At 38.0% G+C, this 26,283-nt stretch overlaps 1 protein-coding gene across 4 annotated transcripts in view; it reads right to left on the bottom strand.

Annotated features, from left to right (window-relative positions):
* The window catches only part of LOC108257326 (NACHT, LRR and PYD domains-containing protein 12), a 70,863-nt gene that overhangs the window by 28,898 nt on the left and 15,682 nt on the right, over positions 1 to 26,283 (bottom strand). The window contains exons 7-8 of one of the 4 annotated variants that reach the window (XM_053675373.1): positions 22,716 to 22,889; positions 19,603 to 19,776 (exon numbers count right to left, since the gene is read on the bottom strand). The exons of 2 other annotated variants lie outside the window; for them this stretch is intronic. In XM_053675373.1, coding sequence (XP_053531348.1) covers positions 19,603 to 19,776; positions 22,716 to 22,889 — 348 coding nt within the window. The remainder of the gene's footprint in view (positions 1 to 19,602; positions 19,777 to 22,715; positions 22,890 to 26,283) is intronic. One more of the 4 variants, XM_053675376.1, reaches the window with a different exon arrangement.

Below are 26,283 nucleotides of genomic sequence, written 5' to 3'. Positions count from 1 at the left end.
TTTTTCTTAAATGACCCCATTAGACGGTGCAGTGTGTCACAGACTGGTTTATGAAAATGAGAAAATTACCACACAATTTTGAATTGTTTTCTTGTTTTGGGAAAAAATTAATAATAATAATAATAATAAAAAAACACTCTGTGTTATTTGTTCTTTGCATGTTGTTATTATTTAGATTTTTTTCTCCTACACTGATTGCCACCTTGTTGTTAGGACCAGAAGATACGACCACATCACCCCGATCTTATCCACACTGCATTGGCTCCCAGTAAAATTTCACATTGATTATAAAATACTACTACTGACCTATAAAGCACTAAACGATCTCATGCCCCAGTAGCTAAGTGAACTTTTGGTCTTTTATGATCCGCCGCGCCTACTTAGATCAAAAGGTGCAGGCTATTTGTTGGTACCTGGAATAGTGAAGGTTACAGCAGGGGGAAGAGCTTTCTCTTATAAAGCCCCACAGTTATGGAACAGTCTTCCAATTAGTGTCAGGACTCAGACACAGTCTCAGTGTTTAAGTCAAGGTTGAAAACATATTTGTTTCCTGAAGCTTACCATGAGTAGACTTTATTTTACGCAAAGTACACAGTCTTATCCATCACAGGATAGTAAGCATACCTAATAATCTCTCCCTCTCTTTACCTCCCTCTATTCAATTCAATTCAATTCAATTTTATTTGTATAGCGCTTTTTACAATAGACATTGTCTCAAAGCAGCTTTACAGAAAGATCAACATGGTATACAGATATTAAAGGTGCGAATTTATCCCAACTGAGCAAGCCACTGAGTGGCGATGGTGGCAAGGAAAAACTCCCTAAGATGTTTTAAGAGGAAGAAACCTTGAGAGGAACCCGACTCAGAAGGGAACCCATCCTCATCTGGGTAACAACAGTTAGTGTGAAAAAGTTCATTATGGATTTATATGAAGTCTGTATGGCGTTAGGAGCAGCCGAAGTCCCAGCAGTCTGGAATTAAGGAAGATTTGAGCTCCATCCAGAGGCAGAAAGGATCTGGATCTCTAGTATCTCCATAAATTCATGTGGGGCTCGGCGAAAGGAGAGCCACACATGATATTATGGAGATCCCAGTGATCCTGAACTTTCTGCTCTCCAGACCTGTCTGATCCATTCAGATGCCAATTGAGATACTGTAGGTCTCCTTTGTGAGTGTGAAGAAGAGGACAAGAGGGGACAAGAGGGTCGCCTCCATGAGTTTTCGAGTCTCAGGAAACCTCTGACAATTGTTTGTCTTTATGAACCCAATAGCAGTTAGCAGTACAGTCTTTACTGACTCCATAGTCTTTCTGGGGGACTTTAATGCTCATAATAGGATTGATGGTGATTCTTGGGCAAAATGAACTCACATATCTGAAGCCAAGTGGTAAAAAGTTATTAGACTTCTGTGCAAGCCACAGACTGTCAATAACACTTTGTTCAAACACAAGGTTGCTTATAAGTGTAGTTGGATCTGGAGAACCTTGTCCCAACAGTCAATGATAAACTTTTTGATTGCATCCTCAGACTTATGTTTTTGACACATGGGTAAAGTGAGGTGCAGAAGTGATGGTGAGTTACTGTGCAGAACAGATTAATGTGCTAAAACCAGGAGAGCTTCTTGCGTTGCTTGGGGGAATCTTCATTGAGATTAATTTAACGAGCGTTAGCTGCCTTGGTTTATGCAGACACTACATTCACTCATGCAGGATTGATAGTTACATTTTCAGTACAATGAGCAAGTTTAGAGGTCAAAATGAGAATAGGTAGTTAAATATTAAAAATCCCTGGAGATCAGCAGCTTCTGAAATACTCCAACCCGCCCATCTGGTACAAACAACCATGCTATAGTTAAAGTCACAGAGATCACACTTTCTCCCCATTCTGATGTTTGAAGTGAACTTTAACTGAAGCTCTTGACCTGTATCTGCATGATTTTATACATTAGAGAGAGAAGATAGTTTGTATATATTGTAACCGTAGTTTTGACAGGTATAGGTCAAAGGTCAAAAAGATACACATTCTAACTCTCTATATCTAGATCAAAGGTCATGATCATAAAAATATGAATAGTTATGTTAAATCTGGATCACATCCATTCGTGACCATATATGGTGCTGCCATGTGTGTTTTTCCGCCCCACACGTTGCGCACACCTGGTACATCTTTTCACATAGAATATGAAACTCTCTGTGGTAGGACATGAGAATATATATAGTTTTGTTAAATCTGGTTCACATCCAAATCGTGACCATACCTGGTACGACCATTTGTTCCCCACCCCCCCCACACACACACACACAGACAAAAGTTGCATAGTCATGTTTTTCCTCTTCACATAGAATATGAAGCTCTCTGTGGTAGGTCATAAGAATATATATATAGTTTTGTTAAATCTGGTTCACATCCAAATCGTGACCATACCTGGTACGACCATTTGTCCCCCCCCCCCCCCCCCCCACTCCACTGCACCCCACCACACACAGACAAAAGTTGCATAGTCATGTTTTTCCTCTTCACATAGAATATGAAGCTCTCTGTGGTAGGTCATAAGAATATATATAGTTTTGTTAAATCTGGTTCACATCCAAATCGTGACCATACCTGGTACGACCATGTGTATCCCACATCCAAACAAAAATATGACGCACACAAACGCACTTTATTTTCACATTATTTAAAAGGAATTTAAGTGTTATGTACTAAATTACCATAATTATGAGCACAAGTTGTTAAGTTGACAATCATTTTTAAAATTACGTTTCTCCATTTAGATTGTCTGCAGTAGAATGCAGTCTTTTAATCCAGGAAAAAAATGACTGCCTTTAAGTTTTATAACAATAGTAAGTAAAAATCCAGCGTGATTTACATTACAAATCTCATACGTAACATCTCTGCAGGATTTATAGACGTTAAAGCACTGAATGAAATGAACAATATAGACAAAAAATAAACACTCTGTGTCTACTACTTTTATCTCTCATAGAACTATCCACAGTCCAAAGGCTGTGGAGCTAGAAGGCTACGCGTGCGAATGACAAAAGATTTTTAAAAATAAAATAAAAAATGTATCAATACATGAAATTAGATTACACAATGTAGTTGAGGTTTACATGAATAAGCAGAAATGTAATCATGCTTATCTTTCCTATAGCACAATTGAAAAGCCCTCTCTAGATGAACAGATTTGTCAAATGAAACTTTTTCCTTCTTTTCCACTGCTACGGTAAACTAAAGAGTGGATATTCAAATGACACTGCTAAATATGACTAGCATTAGCTACGTGTACTAGTGCAAAATAGTCCATCAAATGTATTAGCCGGTGTAGCCTATACACGAGTCCACTATCGGTCATATCGCAACTGAGAACATGCCCCAAATTCATTGCTTTAGTAGAATTTAATGGTAAGTGAAATGATAATCACATTGTAATGTCCTTAGTATTTGTTCAGTCTACAGGTCCTCTAACACTCTGTTAAATGAATAAATGTAAATGTACTACAACGTAAATTTTGTTTTAAATCAATTAACGCAGAAATTACACACAATATTAAAATGATGTAATTATCCACATTATTATGTCAACACCACTCATCAAAATAATGTGTACGACTTTAAATATTTAATTAATTCAATAAATTAGAATTTTTATCTTGCAAACACACATTAAATTTAGATTGTGGGGGTTTGTTTTGTATAGCTCCGCTGTTAGAAAATACACGATGGTTGAATGTGAACATAAATGAGCAGAATGTAAGCTTGTGAAATAAATTCAACTTTATTGATTGCACTTTTTGAGAAAATGACATGACTTTGAATAAAACTTTACTGAAATAAATACTCTAAAACATTGATATACCCGAAGAAATGTAAAAAAGAAAAAATAATTAAAAAAAACTTTTTACATACCTTCTAAATAGGTCCCTTTAGGAGGTAAACGTTTTAAAGACGGTGTTTTATAAGAAACGCGCGTATTACATGCCTTCTAAACCTAACCCTTTAGGATGTAAAATGCTGCTTAAAAGAATCGAGAGTTTTGTTTAAACTAGAAGACACAATTTCCGGGGAATGTCTTGTAGGCCTATACACAGTGTCCTACACATCTGAGGTGTGTGTGTGTGTATGTGGGTGTGGGGGGGGGGGGGGGGGGGGGGGGGTGTGCGTGCGTGTGTGTGGGTGTGTTAGAGAGAGAGAGAGAGAGAGAGAGAGAGTCGAGTGTTTCCTGGGGGTTTGCTGACCAGTAGGTTTGCTGACCAGACTGCTTACAGTGTGTTTATGTTAATGAATCAAGGTACGAGTCGTGTGTTTTAGGGTTTAACGATCCCTACCAATGTGTACATTTGTGGTTTAAGTGAATCTTTGTTTCTGAAATTACTTCTGTGGTAAATATCAGTTTGTGTAACTAATCTATCAGAAAATACTAGACCTGGTGACTGAATGTGGTAGATGTATTAGAATTTTGGACATGTTATGCATGTGTAGCTCCCTATGTGTATGATCTATGTGTAATCCTTCTGTCAAGAAATGAGCAGACTGAGGTTTGTGAAATAATTGAACTGTTTATTGGCTACGTTGTTGAGAAAAACACTGTGATGTGTAAAACATTTCTACAGTCCTTCAAGGGTTAGGAGGCAGAAAAACATTTAAAGACGGTGTTTTAAAAGAGTCGTGAATTTTGTTTAAACTATAAACGAGATTTCAGAAAATGGTCCGCCAACGAGGATACTTACACAGAACTATCGCTAAATACATAAGCTTTCGTCTATGCTTTGACATCCCATGTCCCAGCAGTACATTTATGACCTCTGGTGACCATGTGGGTGTGCGGGGGGTGGGTGTGAGAGAGAGAGACACAGGTGTTCTTTCGGGGTTTTTGCTGACCAGAATTCTTACAAATGTGTTTGTTAACGAATTAAAGGGAGTCGTGTGTCTCAGTGTTAAAATAGTGGCAAAGACGTCGTAGTGGATGTGGGGGGTGTGCGTGTGTGGATGTGTTAGAGAGAGAGAGTCGAGTGTTTACTGGGGGTTTGCTGACCAGACTGCTTACAGTGTGTTTATGTTAATGAATCAAGGTACGAGTCGTGTGTTTTAGGGTTTAACGATCCCTACCAATGTGTACATTTGTGGTTTAAGTGAATCTTTGTTTCTGAAATTACTTCTGTGGTAAATATCAGTTTGTGTAACTAATCTATCAGAAAATACTAGACCCGGTGACTGAATGTGGTAGATGTATTAGAATTTTGGACATGTTATGCATGTGTAGCTCCCTATGTGTATGATCTATGTGTAATCCTTCCGTCAAGAAATGAACAGACTGAGGTTTGTGAAATAATTGAACTGTTTATTGGCTACGTTGTTGAGAAAAACACTGTGATGTGTAAAACATTTCTACAGTCCTTCAAGGCTGTATGATGTCGTTGTTCTCTTTTACTGAAAGAAAGGTCAAAACCATAGGTGTTATTCGTTGTGTAGACTGAAGTGACAATATGTCTGAAGAAAATGAAAATATGTATTACATATCCTACCTGCTAACCAGGTTATTTTAAGGGTGGAAAAAAAACCTTTTTTAAAGACGGTGTTTTAAAAGAGTCGTGCATTTTGTTTAAACTATAAACGAGATTTCAGAAAATGGTCCGCCAACGAGGATACTTACACAGAACTATCGCTAAATACATAAGCTTTCGTCTATGCTTTGACATCCCATGTCCCAGCAGTACATTTATGACCTCTGGTGACCATGTGGGTGTGCGGGGGGTGGGTGTGAGAGAGAGACACAGGTGTTCTTTCGGGGGTTTTGCTGACCAGAATTCTTACAAATGTGTTTGTTAACGAATTAAAGGGAGTCGTGTGTCTCAGTGTTAAAATAATGGTTAAGACGTCGTAGTTAAAACACAGAAGAAACTCTGCAACTATCTGTTACTATGTCTGCTCCGAGAAATCCTAATACCCTTAGAAGATTGCTGTGTATTCACCAACAAGAGGACCTGTTGAAATGAGAGAGGACCTGACTTTTGCTCCAAATTTTTTTTTTTTTTTTTTTTTTAAAAACCAAGAGATTAGTTTGACAATTTATTAATGAAGGTAATGTAAAGACGTTGTTGTTTAACCCTGAGCAGGGCGTCAACAGCTCCAAAGATCGTGTCTTAAGTCCGAGGGTTTAGTTAGGAGGTAGAAAAAACATTTAAAGATGACGTTTTAAAAGAAACAAGTGTTTCATCCTTAATGGTAAAAAAGAAAAATGGTCGTACTCCAATATGAAATAAAACGGTGGAGACACACTGAGTACACTTCTGTTCCACAGTCTATAAGGATCCCCAAACTTCATGTAGTGTGGAAAAATATATACACCCTCCGTGACTACGTTACTTAAGGTTTAAACATTTTTATTTTGTGATGGCAGCAAGACAAAACGGTTGTGCATTTGGTATGTGGTGATTTTAGAATTAGGCCCCAAATGTCAAATATGTTTTGTGTATGGCTTCGTCAGGCAAAGATCACGACGGTATGGAAAGAGTATACAAGAGTAATTGGGGTGATCTAATGCTTAGGACTTGTACAGTACTTCAGCTCGGGAACGTCCCACCATGGCGTTCAGAGAGGCGTTATCTATGGTACACGTATATATAATATAGATCAGATCACCAGTCTGTCTTTACCCACTCCTGATCTGGGGGTGGGTGGGATGGGGATAACAGTTCGGACATATTTCCAACAGAACAGAATATTAGACATTTAGTGTAAAGTAGTGAAAAAAAAAAATCTCTGAAACATTTCAGTGAAAATAGTGGTCCATATTTAATGCATTATATTAGAAATGATAGTACAGCCTTTGTTGATCAGTTACCAACTCATACTTTATAATAATTTGTTTAGGAGCATCTGAATCTGGCAAATAACTTTTATTGCATTTAGGCATACAATAAAAGTTAATAAAAAATGAGGAAGAAATGACTTGTGCACTACTGCTGCGGATATTAAGTCAAACCATTTTGTTCAAACTTCAGCACGACCCTTAGAGAAGCAGAAACCTATGGCACCTTATGACTACCATGTGAAGGATTACGTTGACTCGTCCCTTACAGTTACAAAGACGTGTCCTTGTGCAGGATCACCTTCGCACCAGCATCGGACCCCCGCTTATCCCATTTCAACGTATAAGAAAAGGCAAAATGTAATATAAGATGTATTAGAATATATTTATAAAATATAACACATTATGAGGAAGAAACATAAAATATTATTTAACAAGGTCTGCCGTTCAGCCCTCTTAACTGTAAGAGCATCATCAGTATTGTACGGCAGTTGGGGAACAGTAGTTAGCTTTCAGATGTCAGATATAAAACAACTTTTTGAGTCACAGTGCCAAACTACCGGTATTATATTCGGATCCTTCTTTTTCAGCATGAAGGACCGGCATTTATTTAATAGACAGATGGTACAGCCATATACTCGGTCAGAGGATTTAGGAATTTCTTTGAGAGGTTCATTGTTTTCGTTCTTTTATCATAGCTTCAGTTTGTATACTTACTTTGGTTAGTGACTTAAACTGTTTTATTAGGTACTGACAGATTTCATTAACAGGGAACGATGATAGGTGAAGATTAAGTTGGTATGCGTGTACAAAATAAAACTGTCTATATGTATATTCGTCTGCTATGTATCTGTTTAAACACTGCTGTAATGGCGATATAAAGAGAGAGAGATACCCATTTACTAATTCATAGATCCCCTTTCCACCTTTTCAAGTTCGTTATACATTTTTCTTTTCAAGCATCGTGTTCAGACATTGCAAATCATCAGTCTGAAGGTTAAGGGTTACTTAGATTTTTGCTTCTTCAGCATAAAAAAAGTCTAAACATTAATCTTATTATTAAACTCAGAAACAATATAACTGTCTGGTTGTGATCATAATAAAAGGCAACGTGAAAGGTTCCTTAATCCCCACTGAGATTTCTCTATGTTCTATATGACCTTTCTACAGTATATGCCATTAAGTCCTAGTGTCCAGCCATCATCACAGCACGGGAGAGGAAATCTCGTTCATCAGATGTGCGATGTACGTCTAGACAGTCTGATAACAAACTACACACACAACATTTATGTTGAGAGAATTCAGATTGATCTTTGTTCCCAAATAACATTGGATCAGATCCATAGTTTACAGCATCTGTCCCACGCGTATTTAATCTGTATTACGAGTACTGAACAAGTTAGAGGAGGAGAAAATGTAGATTTACTGTTCATTGGAACTTTATTGTTTATTTAGATCTGTCTTGATTCATTTTCATATTCAAATTTTTTAAAAATACATTTTATTATTACATCATAAAAAGTCTAATATCTATTAAATATCATATCTATTTAAATACTTATTAAGATTACTGTGCTAGTAAGTGTTCCTTACCAGCTCCTGACTATGGCTATCACAGATAGTTGTGTGTTCATGTAATTTTGTGTAGATCCATGTTGTAGAATTGCGTTTGTTGTCTATGAATGTGATTAATCTCTTATAGGATGCAATAGGGTGTGTTAATTAACCACTAATAAAGTGTTTTAGTTTACTGATTTTCATTCACTCAGCTCAAAAAGGTCATTCCTTATGATATCTGTATTACTACTTTCCACAACGTGTCTTTATCTCCGCCACCTTTGAAACAAAGTGATGCACACGTATTGCCTACCCCTATCCTTACTGAGTGTACCTATTCCTTGTGGACAGACTGAACTGCAGGAAAGAACTGTTAACGAGATGAGGTTATGGTCTGAATTACCAAGTGGTGTGGTGTAGTAACTCTGAGAGCTACAGTACATTAATGAGTTTATCTATATTTACTCAAACCCTATACAGGAATAGTAAATTGGTGTATGATTTTATGAAAAGAAAAGTAGGTTCTGTGTGCATAAGAAACAGAGAAAGACCATTTTCTGAAAAGAGTCGCATGGTGAAAATCCATGTTCCTACATTCATACGTTATGTTATGTTACGTTATGTATTTTTAAAAAATTTGAATATGAAAATGAATCAAGACAGATCTAAATAAACAATAAAGTTCCAATGAACAGTAAATCTACATTTTCTCCTCCTCTAACTTGTTCAGTACTCGTAATACAGATTAAATACGCGTGGGACAGATGCTGTAAACTATGGATCTGATCCAATGTTATTTGGGAACAAAGATCAATCTGAATTCTCTCAACATAAATGTTGTGTGTGTAGTTTGTTATCAGACTGTCTAGACGTACATCGCACATCTGATGAACGAGATTTCCTCTCCCGTGCTGTGATGATGGCTGGACACTAGGACTTAATGGCATATACTGTAGAAAGGTCATATAGAACATAGAGAAATCTCAGTGGGGATTAAGGAACCTTTCACGTTGCCTTTTATTATGATCACAACCAGACAGTTATATTGTTTCTGAGTTTAATAATAAGATTAATGTTTAGACTTTTTTTATGCTGAAGAAGCAAAAATCTAAGTAACCCTTAACCTTCAGACTGATGATTTGCAATGTCTGAACACGATGCTTGAAAAGAAAAATGTATAACGAACTTGAAAAGGTGGAAAGGGGATCTATGAATTAGTAAATGGGTATCTCTCTCTCTTTATATCGCCATTACAGCAGTGTTTAAACAGATACATAGCAGACGAATATACATATAGACAGTTTTATTTTGTACACGCATACCAACTTAATCTTCACCTATCATCGTTCCCTGTTAATGAAATCTGTCAGTACCTAATAAAACAGTTTAAGTCACTAACCAAAGTAAGTATACAAACTGAAGCTATGATAAAAGAACGAAAACAATGAACCTCTCAAAGAAATTCCTAAATCCTCTGACCGAGTATATGGCTGTACCATCTGTCTATTAAATAAATGCCGGTCCTTCATGCTGAAAAAGAAGGATCCGAATATAATACCGGTAGTTTGGCACTGTGACTCAAAAAGTTGTTTTATATCTGACATCTGAAAGCTAACTACTGTTCCCCAACTGCCGTACAATACTGATGATGCTCTTACAGTTAAGAGGGCTGAACGGCAGACCTTGTTAAATAATATTTTATGTTTCTTCCTCATAATGTGTTATATTTTATAAATATATTCTAATACATCTTATATTACATTTTGCCTTTTCTTATACGTTGAAATGGGATAAGCGGGGGTCCGATGCTGGTGCGAAGGTGATCCTGCACAAGGACACGTCTTTGTAACTGTAAGGGACGAGTCAACGTAATCCTTCACATGGTAGTCATAAGGTGCCATAGGTTTCTGCTTCTCTAAGGGTCGTGCTGAAGTTTGAACAAAATGGTTTGACTTAATATCCGCAGCAGTAGTGCACAAGTCATTTCTTCCTCATTTTTTATTAACTTTTATTGTATGCCTAAATGCAATAAAAGTTATTTGCCAGATTCAGATGCTCCTAAACAAATTATTATAAAGTATGAGTTGGTAACTGATCAACAAAGGCTGTACTATCATTTCTAATATAATGCATTAAATATGGACCACTATTTTCACTGAAATGTTTCAGAGATTTTTTTTTTTCACTACTTTACACTAAATGTCTAATATTCTGTTCTGTTGGAAATATGTCCGAACTGTTATCCCCATCCCACCCACCCCCAGATCAGGAGTGGGTAAAGACAGACTGGTGATCTGATCTATATTATATATACGTGTACCATAGATAACGCCTCTCTGAACGCCATGGTGGGACGTTCCCGAGCTGAAGTACTGTACAAGTCCTAAGCATTAGATCACCCCAATTACTCTTGTATACTCTTTCCATACCGTCGTGATCTTTGCCTGACGAAGCCATACACAAAACATATTTGACATTTGGGGCCTAATTCTAAAATCACCACATACCAAATGCACAACCGTTTTGTCTTGCTGCCATCACAAAATAAAAATGTTTAAACCTTAAGTAACGTAGTCACGGAGGGTGTATATATTTTTCCACACTACATGAAGTTTGGGGATCCTTATAGACTGTGGAACAGAAGTGTACTCAGTGTGTCTCCACCGTTTTATTTCATATTGGAGTACGACCATTTTTCTTTTTTACCATTAAGGATGAAACACTTGTTTCTTTTAAAACGTCATCTTTAAATGTTTTTTCTACCTCCTAACTAAACCCTCGGACTTAAGACACGATCTTTGGAGCTGTTGACGCCCTGCTCAGGGTTAAACAACAACGTCTTTACATTACCTTCATTAATAAATTGTCAAACTAATCTCTTGGTTTTTAAAAAAAAAAAAAAAAAAAAAAATTTGGAGCAAAAGTCAGGTCCTCTCTCATTTCAACAGGTCCTCTTGTTGGTGAATACACAGCAATCTTCTAAGGGTATTAGGATTTCTCGGAGCAGACATAGTAACAGATAGTTGCAGAGTTTCTTCTGTGTTTTAACTACGACGTCTTAACCATTATTTTAACACTGAGACACACGACTCCCTTTAATTCGTTAACAAACACATTTGTAAGAATTCTGGTCAGCAAAACCCCCGAAAGAACACCTGTGTCTCTCTCTCACACCCACCCCCCGCACACCCACATGGTCACCAGAGGTCATAAATGTACTGCTGGGACATGGGATGTCAAAGCATAGACGAAAGCTTATGTATTTAGCGATAGTTCTGTGTAAGTATCCTCGTTGGCAGACCATTTTCTGAAATCTCGTTTATAGTTTAAACAAAATGCACGACTCTTTTAAAACACCGTCTTTAAAAAAGGTTTTTTTTCCACCCTTAAAATAACCTGGTTAGCAGGTAGGATATGTAATACATATTTTCATTTTCTTCAGACATATTGTCACTTCAGTCTACACAACGAATAACACCTATGGTTTTGACCTTTCTTTCAGTAAAAGAGAACAACGACATCATACAGCCTTGAAGGACTGTAGAAATGTTTTACACATCACAGTGTTTTTCTCAACAACGTAGCCAATAAACAGTTCAATTATTTCACAAACCTCAGTCTGTTCATTTCTTGACGGAAGGATTACACATAGATCATACACATAGGGAGCTACACATGCACAACATGTCCAAAATTCTAATACATCTACCACATTCAGTCACCAGGTCTAGTATTTTCTGATAGATTAGTTACACAAACTGATATTTACCACAGAAGTAATTTCAGAAACAAAGATTCACTTAAACCACAAATGTACACATTGGTAGGGATCGTTAAACCCTAAAACACACGACTCGTACCTTGATTCATTAACATAAACACACTGTAAGCAGTCTGGTCAGCAAACCCCCAGGAAACACTCGACTCTCTCTCTCTAACACATCCACACACGCACACCCCCCACATCCACTACGACGTCTTTGCCACTATTTTAACACTGAGACACACGACTCCCTTTAATTCGTTAACAAACACATTTGTAAGAATTCTGGTCAGCAAAAACCCCGAAAGAACACCTGTGTCTCTCTCTCTCACACCCACCCCCCGCACACCCACATGGTCACCAGAGGTCATAAATGTACTGCTGGGACATGGGATGTCAAAGCATAGACGAAAGCTTATGTATTTAGCGATAGTTCTGTGTAAGTATCCTCGTTGGCGGACCATTTTCTGAAATCTCGTTTATAGTTTAAACAAAATTCACGACTCTTTTAAAACACCGTCTTTAAATGTTTTTCTGCCTCCTAACCCTTGAAGGACTGTAGAAATGTTTTACACATCACAGTGTTTTTCTCAACAACGTAGCCAATAAACAGTTCAATTATTTCACAAACCTCAGTCTGCTCATTTCTTGACAGAAGGATTACACATAGATCATACACATAGGGAGCTACACATGCATAACATGTCCAAAATTCTAATACATCTACCACATTCAGTCACCGGGTCTAGTATTTTCTGATAGATTAGTTACACAAACTGATATTTACCACAGAAGTAATTTCAGAAACAAAGATTCACTTAAACCACAAATGTACACATTGGTAGGGATCGTTAAACCCTAAAACACACGACTCGTACCTTGATTCATTAACATAAACACACTGTAAGCAGTCTGGTCAGCAAACCCCCAGGAAACACTCGACTCTCTCTCTCTAACACATCCACACACGCACACCCCCCACATCCACTACGACGTCTTTGCCACTATTTTAACACTGAGACACACGACTCTCTTTAATTCGTTAACAAACACATTTGTAAGAATTCTGGTCAGCAAAAACCCCGAAAGAACACCTGTGTCTCTCTCTCTCACACCCACCCCCCGCACACCCACATGGTCACCAGAGGTCATAAATGTACTGCTGGGACATGGGATGTCAAAGCATAGACGAAAGCTTATGTATTTAGCGATAGTTCTGTGTAAGTATCCTCGTTGGCGGACCATTTTCTGAAATCTCGTTTATAGTTTAAACAAAATTCACGACTCTTTTAAAACACCGTCTTTAAATGTTTTTCTGCCTCCTAACCCTTGAAGGACTGTAGAAATGTTTTACACATCACAGTGTTTTTCTCAACAACGTAGCCAATAAACAGTTCAATTATTTCACAAACCTCAGTCTGCTCATTTCTTGACAGAAGGATTACACATAGATCATACACATAGGGAGCTACACATGCATAACATGTCCAAAATTCTAATACATCTACCACATTCAGTCACCAGGTCTAGTATTTTCTGATAGATTAGTTACACAAACTGATATTTACCACAGAAGTAATTTCAGAAACAAAGATTCACTTAAACCACAAATGTACACATTGGTAGGGATCGTTAAACCCTAAAACACACGACTCGTACCTTGATTCATTAACATAAACACACTGTAAGCAGTCTGGTCAGCAAACCTACTGGTCAGCAAACCCCCAGGAAACACTCGACTCTCTCTCTCTCTCTCTCTCTCTCTCTAACACACCCACACACACGCACGCACACACCCCCCCCCCCCCCCCCCCCCCCACACCCACATACACACACACACACCTCAGATGTGTAGGACACTGTGTATAGGCCTACAAGACATTCCCCGGAAATTGTGTCTTCTAGTTTAAACAAAACTCTCGATTCTTTTAAGCAGCATTTTACATCTTAAAGGGTTAGGTTTAGAAGGCATGTAATACGCGCGTTTCTTATAAAACACCGTCTTTAAAACGTTTACCTCCTAAAGGGACCTATTTAGAAGGTATGTAAAAAGTTTTTTTTAATTATTTTTTCTTTTTTACATTTCTTCGGGTATATCAATGTTTTAGAGTATTTATTTCGGTAAAGTTTTATTCAAAGTCATGTCATTTTCTCAAAAAGTGCAATCAATAAAGTTGAATTTATTTCACAAGCTTACATTCTGCTCATTTATGTTCACATTCAACCATCGTGTATTTTCTAACAGCGGAGCTATACAAAACAAACCCCCACAATCTAAATTTAATGTGTGTTTGCAAGATAAAAATTCTAATTTATTGAATTAATTAAATATTTAAAGTCGTACACATTATTTTGATGAGTGGTGTTGACATAATAATGTGGATAATTACATCATTTTAATATTGTGTGTAATTTCTGCGTTAATTGATTTAAAACAAAATTTACGTTGTAGTACATTTACATTTATTCATTTAACAGAGTGTTAGAGGACCTGTAGACTGAACAAATACTAAGGACATTACAATGTGATTATCATTTCACTTACCATTAAATTCTACTAAAGCAATGAATTTGGGGCATGTTCTCAGTTGCGATATGACCGATAGTGGACTCGTGTATAGGCTACACCGGCTAATACATTTGATGGACTATTTTGCACTAGTACACGTAGCTAATGCTAGTCATATTTAGCAGTGTCATTTGAATATCCACTCTTTAGTTTACCGTAGCAGTGGAAAAGAAGGAAAAAGTTTCATTTGACAAATCTGTTCATCTAGAGAGGGCTTTTCAATTGTGCTATAGGAAAGATAAGCATGATTACATTTCTGCTTATTCATGTAAACCTCAACTACATTGTGTAATCTAATTTCATGTATTGATACATTTTTTATTTTATTTTTAAAAATCTTTTGTCATTCGCACGCGTAGCCTTCTAGCTCCACAGCCTTTGGACTGTGGATAGTTCTATGAGAGATAAAAGTAGTAGACACAGAGTGTTTATTTTTTGTCTATATTGTTCATTTCATTCAGTGCTTTAACGTCTATAAATCCTGCAGAGATGTTACGTATGAGATTTGTAATGTAAATCACGCTGGATTTTTACTTACTATTGTTATAAAACTTAAAGGCAGTCATTTTTTTCCTGGATTAAAAGACTGCATTCTACTGCAGACAATCTAAATGGAGAAACGTAATTTTAAAAATGATTGTCAACTTAACAACTTGTGCTCATAATTATGGTAATTTAGTACATAACACTTAAATTCCTTTTAAATAATGTGAAAATAAAGTGCGTTTGTGTGCGTCATATTTTTGTTTGGATGTGGGATACACATGGTCGTACCAGGTATGGTCACGATTTGGATGTGAACCAGATTTAACAAAACTATATATATTCTTATGACCTACCACAGAGAGCTTCATATTCTATGTGAAGAGGAAAAACATGACTATGCAACTTTTGTCTGTGTGTGGTGGGGTGCAGTGGAGTGGGGGGGGGGGGGGGGGGGGGGGACAAATGGTCGTACCAGGTATGGTCACGATTTGGATGTGAACCAGATTTAACAAAACTATATATATATTCTTATGACCTACCACAGAGAGCTTCATATTCTATGTGAAGAGGAAAAACATGACTATGCAACTTTTGTCTGTGTGTGTGTGTGTGGGGGGGGTGGGGAACAAATGGTCGTACCAGGTATGGTCACGATTTGGATGTGAACCAGATTTAACAAAACTATATATATTCTCATGTCCTACCACAGAGAGTTTCATATTCTATGTGAAAAGATGTACCAGGTGTGCGCAACGTGTGGGGCGGAAAAACACACATGGCAGCACCATATATGGTCACGAATGGATGTGATCCAGATTTAACATAACTATTCATATTTTTATGATCATGACCTTTGATCTAGATATAGAGAGTTAGAATGTGTATCTTTTTGACCTTTGACCTATACCTGTCAAAACTACGGTTACAATATATACAAACTATCTTCTCTCTCTTACATTGTTGTCACATGATTTTACCTGACACTGGTAAATACAGTGTTGTGTAAATGTGAAATGTATCATTTTTGCAGGTATTTTGATTTCACAGATATCAGGAAGATATTTTAGAGCTTTGAGTAATGACTGACACCTAATACATGAAGATTCGAAAACTATTTGAAGATTTGACAAAAAATAAAGTGTCAGAATGTTACAAAACCAAAACAAAGCAGTGTTTACAGGAAAGAGAACACAGAGCAGCAATAGCATGTTGAGGAAATAGTCATGGCTTCAGCCATGGTGATTTTAGAGTCTTCCAACCAGATGATGTGATAGAGTGGTGGGGTGGTGGAAGACATGGCCTGGAGTGTAGACCAGAGCAACTAGAACCTTAACCAGAACCTGAGTTCTGCCATGATGTCTGGATTCTGTAGGGTATAACAGTGGAATTGTGTAATAATAAAAATAAAGAATTGATCTTCAGTAAGTATTTATTCCTGATAGTATTGCTGCAACACCACTCTGTAAAGTCCTATGATGATGAAGAATCACACCAAGCAAGCACAGGTTCTTTAGATCTAAGACACACTGTCTGCGCTGACACTTTGTGGAAATGTTACATTTAATTCAGATTATTTCTCAGTGTGAGAGAAAAAAGTTCAGGAAATGCCGCTGTGAGTCGAGCACATTTCATTAAAAATATCTTCTCTGGAATCTGCATCAGATGAAAATTCTTCATAACCTGAAATTAAACCAAAACAAGTTTAATAAATTTGCTTGCTCTAATATTAAACAATGTTTGTGCTGTTTACCAGGGTTGAACATGAACATCAAAGTAAAGTTTAAATGCAAAGTTTAAAACAATTCCCAGTAACTCACTGAATATGAACCTGTTTATAATCAATAGCTCTTTATATATACAGTATCTCACCCAAGTGAGTACACCCCTCACATTTTTGTAAATATTTGATTATATCTTTTCATGTGACAACACTGAAGAAATGACACTTTGCTACAATGTAAAGTAGTGAGTGTACAGCTTGTATAACCCCTCAAAATAACTCAACACACAGCCACTAATGTCTAAACCGCTGGCAACAAAAGTGAGTACACCCCTAAGTGAAAATGTCAAAACTGGGCCAAATTAGCCATTTTCCCTCCCCGGTGTCATGTGACTTGTTAGTGTTACATGGTCTCAGGTGTGAATGGGGAGCAGGTGTGTTAAATTTGGTGTCATCGCTCTCACACTCCCTCATACTGGTCACTGGAAGTTAAACATGGCACCTCATGGCAAAGAACTGTCTGAGGATATGAAAAAAAGAATTGTTGCTCTACATAAAGATGGCCTAGGGTATAAGAAGATTGCCAAGACCCTGACACTGAGCTGCAGCGCGGTGGCCAAGACCATACAGCGGTTTAACAGGACAGGTTCCACTCAGAACAGGCCTCGCCATGAAGTTGGGTGCATGTGCTGAGCGTCATATCCAGAGGTTGTCTTTGGGAAATAGATGTATGAGTGCTGCCAGCATTGCTGCAGAGGTTGAAGGGGTGGGGGGTCAGCCTGTCAGTGCTCAGACCATACACAGCACACTGCATCAAATTGGTCTGCATGGCTGTCGTCCCAGAAGGAAGCCTCTTCTAAAGATGATGCACAAGAAAGCCCGCAAACAGTTTGCTGAAGACAAGCAGACTAAGGACATGGATTACTGGAACCAAGTTGGTCTGATGAGACCAAGATAAACTTATTTGGTTCAGATGGTGTCAAGCGTGTGTGGCAGCAACCAGGTGAGGAGTGCAAAGACAAGTGTGTCTTGCCTACAGTCAAGCATGGTGGTGTGAGTGTCATGGTCTGGGGCTGCAGTAGTGCTGCCAGCATTGGTGAGCTACAGTTCATTGAGGGAACCATGAATGCCAACATGTACTGTGACATACTGAAGCAGAGCATGATCCTTTCCCTTCGGAGACTCGGCCGCAGGGCAGTATTCCAGTATGATAATGACCCCAAACACACCTCCAAGAGGACCACTGCCTGGCTAAAGTGTCTCCAGACCTAAACCCTATTGAGCATCTGTGGGGCATCATCAAACGGAAGGTGGAGGAACACAAGGTCTCTAACATCCACCAGCTCCGTGATGTCGTCATGGAGGAGTGGAAGAGGACTCCAGTGGCAACCTGTGAAGCTCTGGTGAACTCCATGCCCAAGAGGGTTAAGGCAGTGCTGGAAAATAATGGTGGCCACACAAAATATTGACACTTTGGGCCCAATTTGGACATTTTCACTTAGGGGTGTACTCACTTCTGTTGCCATCGGTTTAGACATTAATGGCTGTGTGTTGAGTTATTTTGAGGGGACAGCAAATTTACACTGTTATACAAGCTGTACACTCACTTCTTTACATTGTAGAAAAGTGTCATTTCTTCAGTGTTGTCACATGAAAAGATATAATCAAATATTTACAAAAATGTGAGGGGTGTACTTACTTTTGTGAGGGGTATATATATATATATATATATATATATATATATATATATATATATATATATATATATATATATAAAAGAAAAAGACAATAATATCCACAAGGATGCACAAGGGTTAAACTTTTTCTTCAAAAACAAAATGTATCAAACAATGTTAATGACTCGAAATATTTATATATTTTATTTCTGTACATGTTTATCTGAAATACTTGTAAATCACCTCAAGTTCTGTAGTTTAAGACTGAAGAGCTGCTTCTTTTCGGAGTCTCTGAGGTAATTCCAAGACAGATCCAGTTCTCTCAGGTGTGAGGGGTTTGATCTCAGAGCTGAAGTCAGAGCAGCACAGCCTTCATCTGAGATATCACAACCACGCAACCTGCAGAGAGACAGAGACCTTATCCAGAGTGACTGGATCGGCGTGTCGGCGTCACTACATGCAAATGAGCTGTGTCGGGAACGTGCTTCACACATTACAGATGATCAACATAAGCACACGCGTATGAAGAAAATCAGCCTTTCTGTCAGAAATCTTTAGTTCAGTTTGGCTTACACAAACATTTACACACAACTTTACTAAAATATTGATGAATGAGGCCCAATGTGTGTGTGTGGGGACATTAATTTATATTTGATTAAATTAAAATGTAATCAAATTTAGAAGAACAATCAGGGCTGAGTTTCCTAAAAGCATTGCAAAGTTAAGATCATTGTAACTGGGAGAGAGAGTGTTCAGAGTGATGCTCGCTCTACCATTAAACGATGATGTTTGTGCTGTGATGCTTTTGGGAAACTCGGCCCTGATCTGCTTATACTACTACAAACACTGAATACATAAATACTGTGATCAGATCAGGAAAAAACATCAATGTGGACTTAAATGAAATGATTTTCCTCAGGATATTTGATGCTGAACCTAAAACCTCTGCTTCAGTCTCACTATTAGAGAATGTGTCTTACTGAGGAGCAGGTCATGTGACTCTCAGAGAGATGATCTTACCTCAGTGTCTCCAGTTTACAGTGAGGATTCTCCAGTACAGCAGAGAGACGCTTCACTCCTGAGTCTCTGAGTTTATTCCCAGACAGATCCAGTTCTCTCAGGTGTGAGAGGTTTGATCTCAGAGCTGAAGTCAGAGCAGCACAGCCTTCATCTGAGATATCACAACCACACAACCTGCAGAGACACAATGACACACTCTTCACTCTCTCAGTTTATATCATTACATGGATTACTGCACTTTTATATCTGGAATATACTGTGGAGTTTAAGTTGATTGTATTTATTACGTTTACAGCATTTAGCAGACTCCCTTATCCAGAGTGACTTATAGAAGTGTGTGTGTGCATCACTACTGTCATGTAATCAGAGAAGGAACTCTGAACTACAGTTCCCAGCAGCCACTGCATCACAATCACATGACCACCTGCACCTCAATCACGTTCCTGTTAATGAGCACTCCTGTATATAGCCACAGTTTGCACTGCATTCTTGGTCTTACGTTTGGCTTTCTTTGGTGTTGTTCTTGTTGCTGTGTTTAAATCTCGGGTTTATGTTTAGTTTCACCGTAGTGTATTTTTGTGTTTTGTCTTGTTCTTTATTAAACTTTAAAAATTCTGCACTTGCATCCATCTCTACCTTGAACTTGTGACAATTACATGCAAATGAACTGTGTCGGGAACGCGCTTCACACATTACAGGTGATCAACATAAGCACACAAGTACAAAGAAAATCAGCCTTTCTGTCAGAAATCTTTAGTTTGGTTTGACTTACACAAACATTTACACACAACTTTATACTAAAGCATTGATAAATGAGGCACAATATGTGTGGATGAGAAAGCTGCAAACCATCAATATGGTAAGCCTCAACAAAGAATAAATGAAGTATAAACTTTTTTGTTAGAAAGTAATTCTTGTGGATGTCAAGAACAGAGAAGCAGATACAAAAAAGATATAACTAATGTAGCCTATTTTACAACTAAAGAAATTGCTGAACCAGATAATTTACATAGATCTTCATGTACTGAATTAAGATATGTTAGCCAGCAAAGCTAGTTAGTTGACTTCACAAAGCTATCTTGACCGAACTAACGTTAGTATCTAATGTGGCTTGGTAGCTAAACAAAGTTGGTCTGTTTTCTCATGTAATGTCTTTTTCTGATGAAAACCGCTGGGCAAAGTGCTTTGTCATATAAAAAAATCTGTTCTAAAACACAGTTGAGAGCGTCCCAAAAGAAGCTCAGAGTGTTTCTGAAAACACGGTCTACTCCATTGGATTAAAAACAGGTCCTGACCGCTTCAAAAAAGACACTACGTATGAACACAGCCTTAGGTAGCTTCTTCACTAAACACTTGCGGGTTGAGGCTAGTTACTCTGACTGCTCAGGTGTGTCAGAAACACAGCCAGATGACATGTACTTCATCACACAGATCAATCGGGTTCTATAACAGACTAAAGGAAAAAGGAACGTTTCACTGTCGGGTTACTTCCCTGATAAGTCCAAGTTGGTGAAGTCTGTCATAAACAGTTAAATGTAAGCTCTCTTCTCATGGTCACTGTTAATTGAATTAAAATAATAGCAATTAGAAATACTGTTGGTTAACTGATAAATAAACAAACATAAAATATTTGTTTTTAAGTATCTTAAACAATAAAGAGTCCTAATTAAAAGTAGATTAACACAAGCATGATCCATATTAGGAAAAAGGCTAATAGCCTTCTAAGGAAATAGCGAACTAAGCTTAATGTCAAATTGATATTGAATGCAACCCATAGTAATTAAACATTTTAAACATTTTAAAAACATTTCTCATTTTAAAGTTGAGAGAAGCAGATGATGTACAGAGTTACTCGTCATCATAATGGCTTCTCTGCAGTATTTACACACTTGTTCAGTTGACTGAGGAGATGAAAAGCAGTGTGAAAGTGACTGTTGCGTGGTGTAGATGCATTTTGGACTTCCTGTAGTTTTTATTCCGATTGTATTATACAACTCCGAACAGGTCACTCGCACCGGTGCAAATAAATATTTATTCAGTCGCACAATGTACTTTTCAGTCACAAATGGTCGCACTGTAGAACCCTGAGTTTATCTGCAAAGTTTTTTCCTGTTCAGCGTGATGACGTTTAATGTCCCCGACAACCTCTGTAGTGCCATTTACCATGTTAGTGTCATGGTTTCCGAAGTGAAGCTAGCAGCTCGAGCGCCAAAATGCCTACCCTAATTCCAGGTTTTGGCATTATGGGACAACATGACGTCATCCCTGTGCCGCTCTATGTGATTGGCTGTAAGTTTAGAAAGCGCTTGATTTGATCTGCAGCAGAGTTTTCTATGGGTGGAGGATGAATTTTAAGCATTAATATCGCAGTCGATCATGTTCATGTAATTGTGGGCAGTCAAAATTGTAATCGTGATCGATATTCGATTAATTGTGTAGCCCTAGGTATGGCCTCTATATTTCTTCTCTAAGTTTTCTTCAAACGATGGATTGTGAGACCTTCACTCTGCCCTGTGGAGGTTGTTGGTGATGTCACTGACTGTTGTTTTTGGGGTTTTCTTCACATCTCTCACAATGTTTCTGTCATCAGCTGTTGTTGTTTTCCTTGGCCGACCCGTTCGCTGTCTGTTGCTCAGTACATCAGTGGTTTCTTTCTTTTTCAGGACATTCCAAATTGTTGCACTGGCTCTGCCCAATGTTTGTGAGATGCCTTTGATTAATTTTCGCTCTTTTCTCAACTTCAAAATGGCTCGATTTTCTCCCAGAGACAGCTCTCTGATCTTCATGTTGGCTTATCCTTTTTAGGAAGACAACAAATGCAGTCTTCACAGGTGAAACTGAAGGCTAAAACCATAAGTAGATGTTCAGAGCTATTTATTGTTTAAACTATCAATCTAACACCTGCGTAACAAGAAACACCTGTCAGTCACATGTTCCAGTGTTTTGCTCGACTGCAAATTGGAGGTCTGATACAAAATGTGCTATGTTCTGTCATTTAACATCTTAAAGGTAAATTCTCTCTCTTTCTCTCTCACAAAACAAAATGTTGCTCAAAATTATGTAGCAAATGCTAAATGTAGCAGGTCATGTGACTCTGAGAGATATGATCTTACCTCAGTGTTTCCAGTTTACAGTGAGGATTCTCCAGTCCAGCAGAGAGACGCTTCACTCCTGAGTCTCTGAGTTTATTCCCAGACAGATCCAGTTCTCTCAGGTGTGAGGGGTTTGATCTCAGAGCCGAAGTCAGAGCAGCACAGCCTTCATCTGAGATCTCACAATAACACAACCTGCAGATAGACAATGACACACTCTTCACTCTCTCAGTTCAGGACACACAGATCAGTTCAGCAGGAACTTTTTCATCAGAGTCACTGCAGTCTTTAATCACTATGAAATACAGAATCTTAGTCATGAATTATATGAGAGTAATAACTAAAAAACAAATTCTATTTATTGTGTAAGAGGATGTGTGTGTGTGTGTGTGTGTGTGTGTGTGTGTGTGTGTGTGTGTGTGTGTGCACGCTTTCCAGCTCCATGAGAATGATTACGCTTGACTGTAAAAATTCAGGAGTGAAACATGTCTGTCACATTAAAGGACATGTCCAAATATATAAAAATATATTAAAACATACATAAACCATAATGCAGCATGCTTCAATATAAATTCAGTTACTCTTAAAAACCTAATAAATAACATTAATTAAGAATCACTTGAGAATTTCAAATTGCACAGACGGATAGTGTAACAAGTTAAATAGTCAAATGTTTAAAAAAAAAAAGGGTTAAAAGAGTGTTTATTTTTCGCACTTGTTCCATTTTAATGTGTTAATACATTGATGACTCAAGTAAGTATAACGCTGATCAGTCATCTATTAGGATGGTCTGAATCCTGCACTCTGGGATCATTTGCTTTAGTCTCTGCCCAAATACCTGGAGGAAAAGCTGTAATTTTCCATTCGAGTAAAGCTCTCATGGAAGTAACACCGACCATCATGCTTGTGAATTATTTCTACTCTATATAGATAGGGGGGCAACATTTTGGAGGCACGGCATGGGATTGCTGCTCAGATGTCCAGTGTCCATAGCCTGTACATTGAATTCTGCACCAGCTAAATCCCCCGATTACACCCAGGCAGGCTGCAGCGAGGCACATGTTGCTGTTTAAAGAGAGCTGGAAGTTGGTGGTCGGGTACACGTTCCTGAGGCCAGTTAGAGATCATCGGGGACAGTAGAGACCCACCAGTTCAGAATCATCTCCTACACAGTTAAAAGCCTGTGCACTGTCAACATGTCAGCCCTGGAAGAGCTACAGGAAGAGGTAGGAGAAGTGTTGCACACCCTGAATAGAGACAATTTACTGGGAATCTGTGAGTTTTTGAACATATCAGGCGTACAAAGAGAAGATGTTAAAGGAAAATCACCCAACTCATTGTTGACTCACATTCTAAAGCACCTTGACAGAGAGGAAGTGGCAGAGCTAGAAGACAGTGACTATGTTTACATGGACAGCAATAATCTAATTATTGACCTTAATCTAAGTAAGGTAATAATGTGATTAAGGTGTTTACATGAGTCACTTTTAGAATACTCCTGTCATGTTCCCGTTTTACATGTTATAGATCATAATTAGATTAAGAGCCCACATCATTACGTTACCGCGCCATGCTGTTCGATGTCACTCCAGAATTTCACGTATCAACATACAGTTCGTCTTCGTTATGGTACCGTATACAGTTTTGGGTGTTTTTATTTAATTTTTTACGAACGCTTTAAGTGCAGTTAATTATTTGTCATGCTGTACGTGCAAATAGATGACTGCTTGAAGCCGTGGGTGCATCTCAAATCGCATACTTACCTACTGTATAGTAGCCGAGATACATGTATTTTTCCCCACTACAGGCCAATAGTAGGCAAGTATGCAGTTTGGGACACAGCCGAACTCTCTTGTTCGCCGTGAAACTGCCGTGTGTGATCATATCCTGTTGCAAAATGCGGTGAAAACGCTCACACGATGTTCATAATGTGATTAAGGTGTTTACGTCTGTAATGCACGTCCATAATATGATTAAAACAGGAGTACTCCACCTGTCTTAATTTGATTAGATCTTAATTAGATTATGACCATAATTAGATTAAGGTTGCTGTTTACATGGTAGTTTCTTAATCAAAGTATGGTCTTAATTAGATTAAGAGTGGATTATTGTTGTCCATGTAAACGCAGTCAATGGGATGTCAGAGTTATTACTACTGAACGACAAAATTGTAGATATGTTAAGTGGCATCGATAGTGAAGGGGCACACACTGAACATAACATTCAGGAGACAGTAGCTGCGTTTACATGGACAACAGTAATCCACTCTTAATCCGATTAAGACCATACTCTAATTAAGAAACTAACATGTAAACAGCAATTTTTACTTACCTTAATCTAATTAAGGTCATAAATGAAGTAAGCAATAATCTAATTAAGACAGGTGGAGTACTCCTGTTTTAGTCGCATTATGGATGTGTAGTAGTGACATGTAAACACCTTAATCATGAATGTTGTGTGGGAGTTTTCACTGCATTTTGCGACAGGACACCATCACACACGGCAATTTTACGTTTTACAGCGAACAAGAGAGTTCGGCTGCGTCCCAAATCGCAGTCCTGTAGTGGGGAAAAATACATGTATCTCGGCTACTATATAGACGGTAACTACGCGATTTGGGACACACACACCGCTTCAAGCAGTTGTCTATTAGCACGTACAGCATGACAAATAATTAACTGCAATTAAAGCGTTCGTAAAAAAAAAAAATAAAAACACCCAAAACTGTATATGGTACCATAACGAAGACGAACTGTATGTTGATGCGTGAAATTCTGGAGGGACGTCGTACGTCGTGGCGCGGTGACGTAATGACGCAGGCTGTTAATCTAATTATGTTCTAAAACATGTAAAACGGGAACATGACAGGAGTATTTTAAAAGCGACTCATGTAAACACCTTAATCACATTATTATCTTACTCAGAGTAAGGTCAATAATTAGATTACTGCTGTCCAGAAACAAATGGATGAACTGAGTATTGCAAGTGAACAGCAAAAATTTGGACTCATGCAGACTACTATAGTCAATGATGCTGTCAATGGTTCTGTGCACCAAGCTACTGCAGCCTCTCCAGTAAACACCCAATCTTCAGCCAATGCCCAGCAGCAGCCAAGCCCACACTGGCGCAAAGATTTGAAAATTTCTGGACAAATAGGCAAACAGTTGTTCTGTCATTTAACATCTTAAAAGTCAAATTCTCTCTCTCTCTCTCTCTCTCTCTCTCTCTCTCTCTCTCTCTCTCTCTCTCTCTCTCTCTCTCTCTGTGTCTATCTCTTTCACTCTCACAAAACACAAATTGTGTCATGGACAATCCAAAATTAAAACTGAAATTCAAAACTCTCTTCTCAAATTAAACTTTCAATCTCAAACCCAACATGTCTTCTTTCTACAGCAAAAACAAACAAAGTGCCCATGCGGTTCCAATAGTTTTTTTTTTTTTTTTTGGGTAATGGGCTTGTAGGTAAATATGTTAAACTGATTCATTAAAGGCATCTTACAAGTCAAAATCTCTCTCTCTCTCAACAAAATGTTGCTCACGCAAAGTTTGTTGTTTTGTGTCATGTACAGTCCAAACTTATGTAGCAAAT

This window comes from Ictalurus punctatus, chromosome 24, assembly GCF_001660625.3.
Source record: "Ictalurus punctatus breed USDA103 chromosome 24, Coco_2.0, whole genome shotgun sequence".
NCBI lineage: Eukaryota > Metazoa > Chordata > Actinopteri > Siluriformes > Ictaluridae > Ictalurus > Ictalurus punctatus.
Note: the sequence above shows the minus strand (reverse complement) of the source record. Positions and strands in the feature narration are given on the sequence as shown.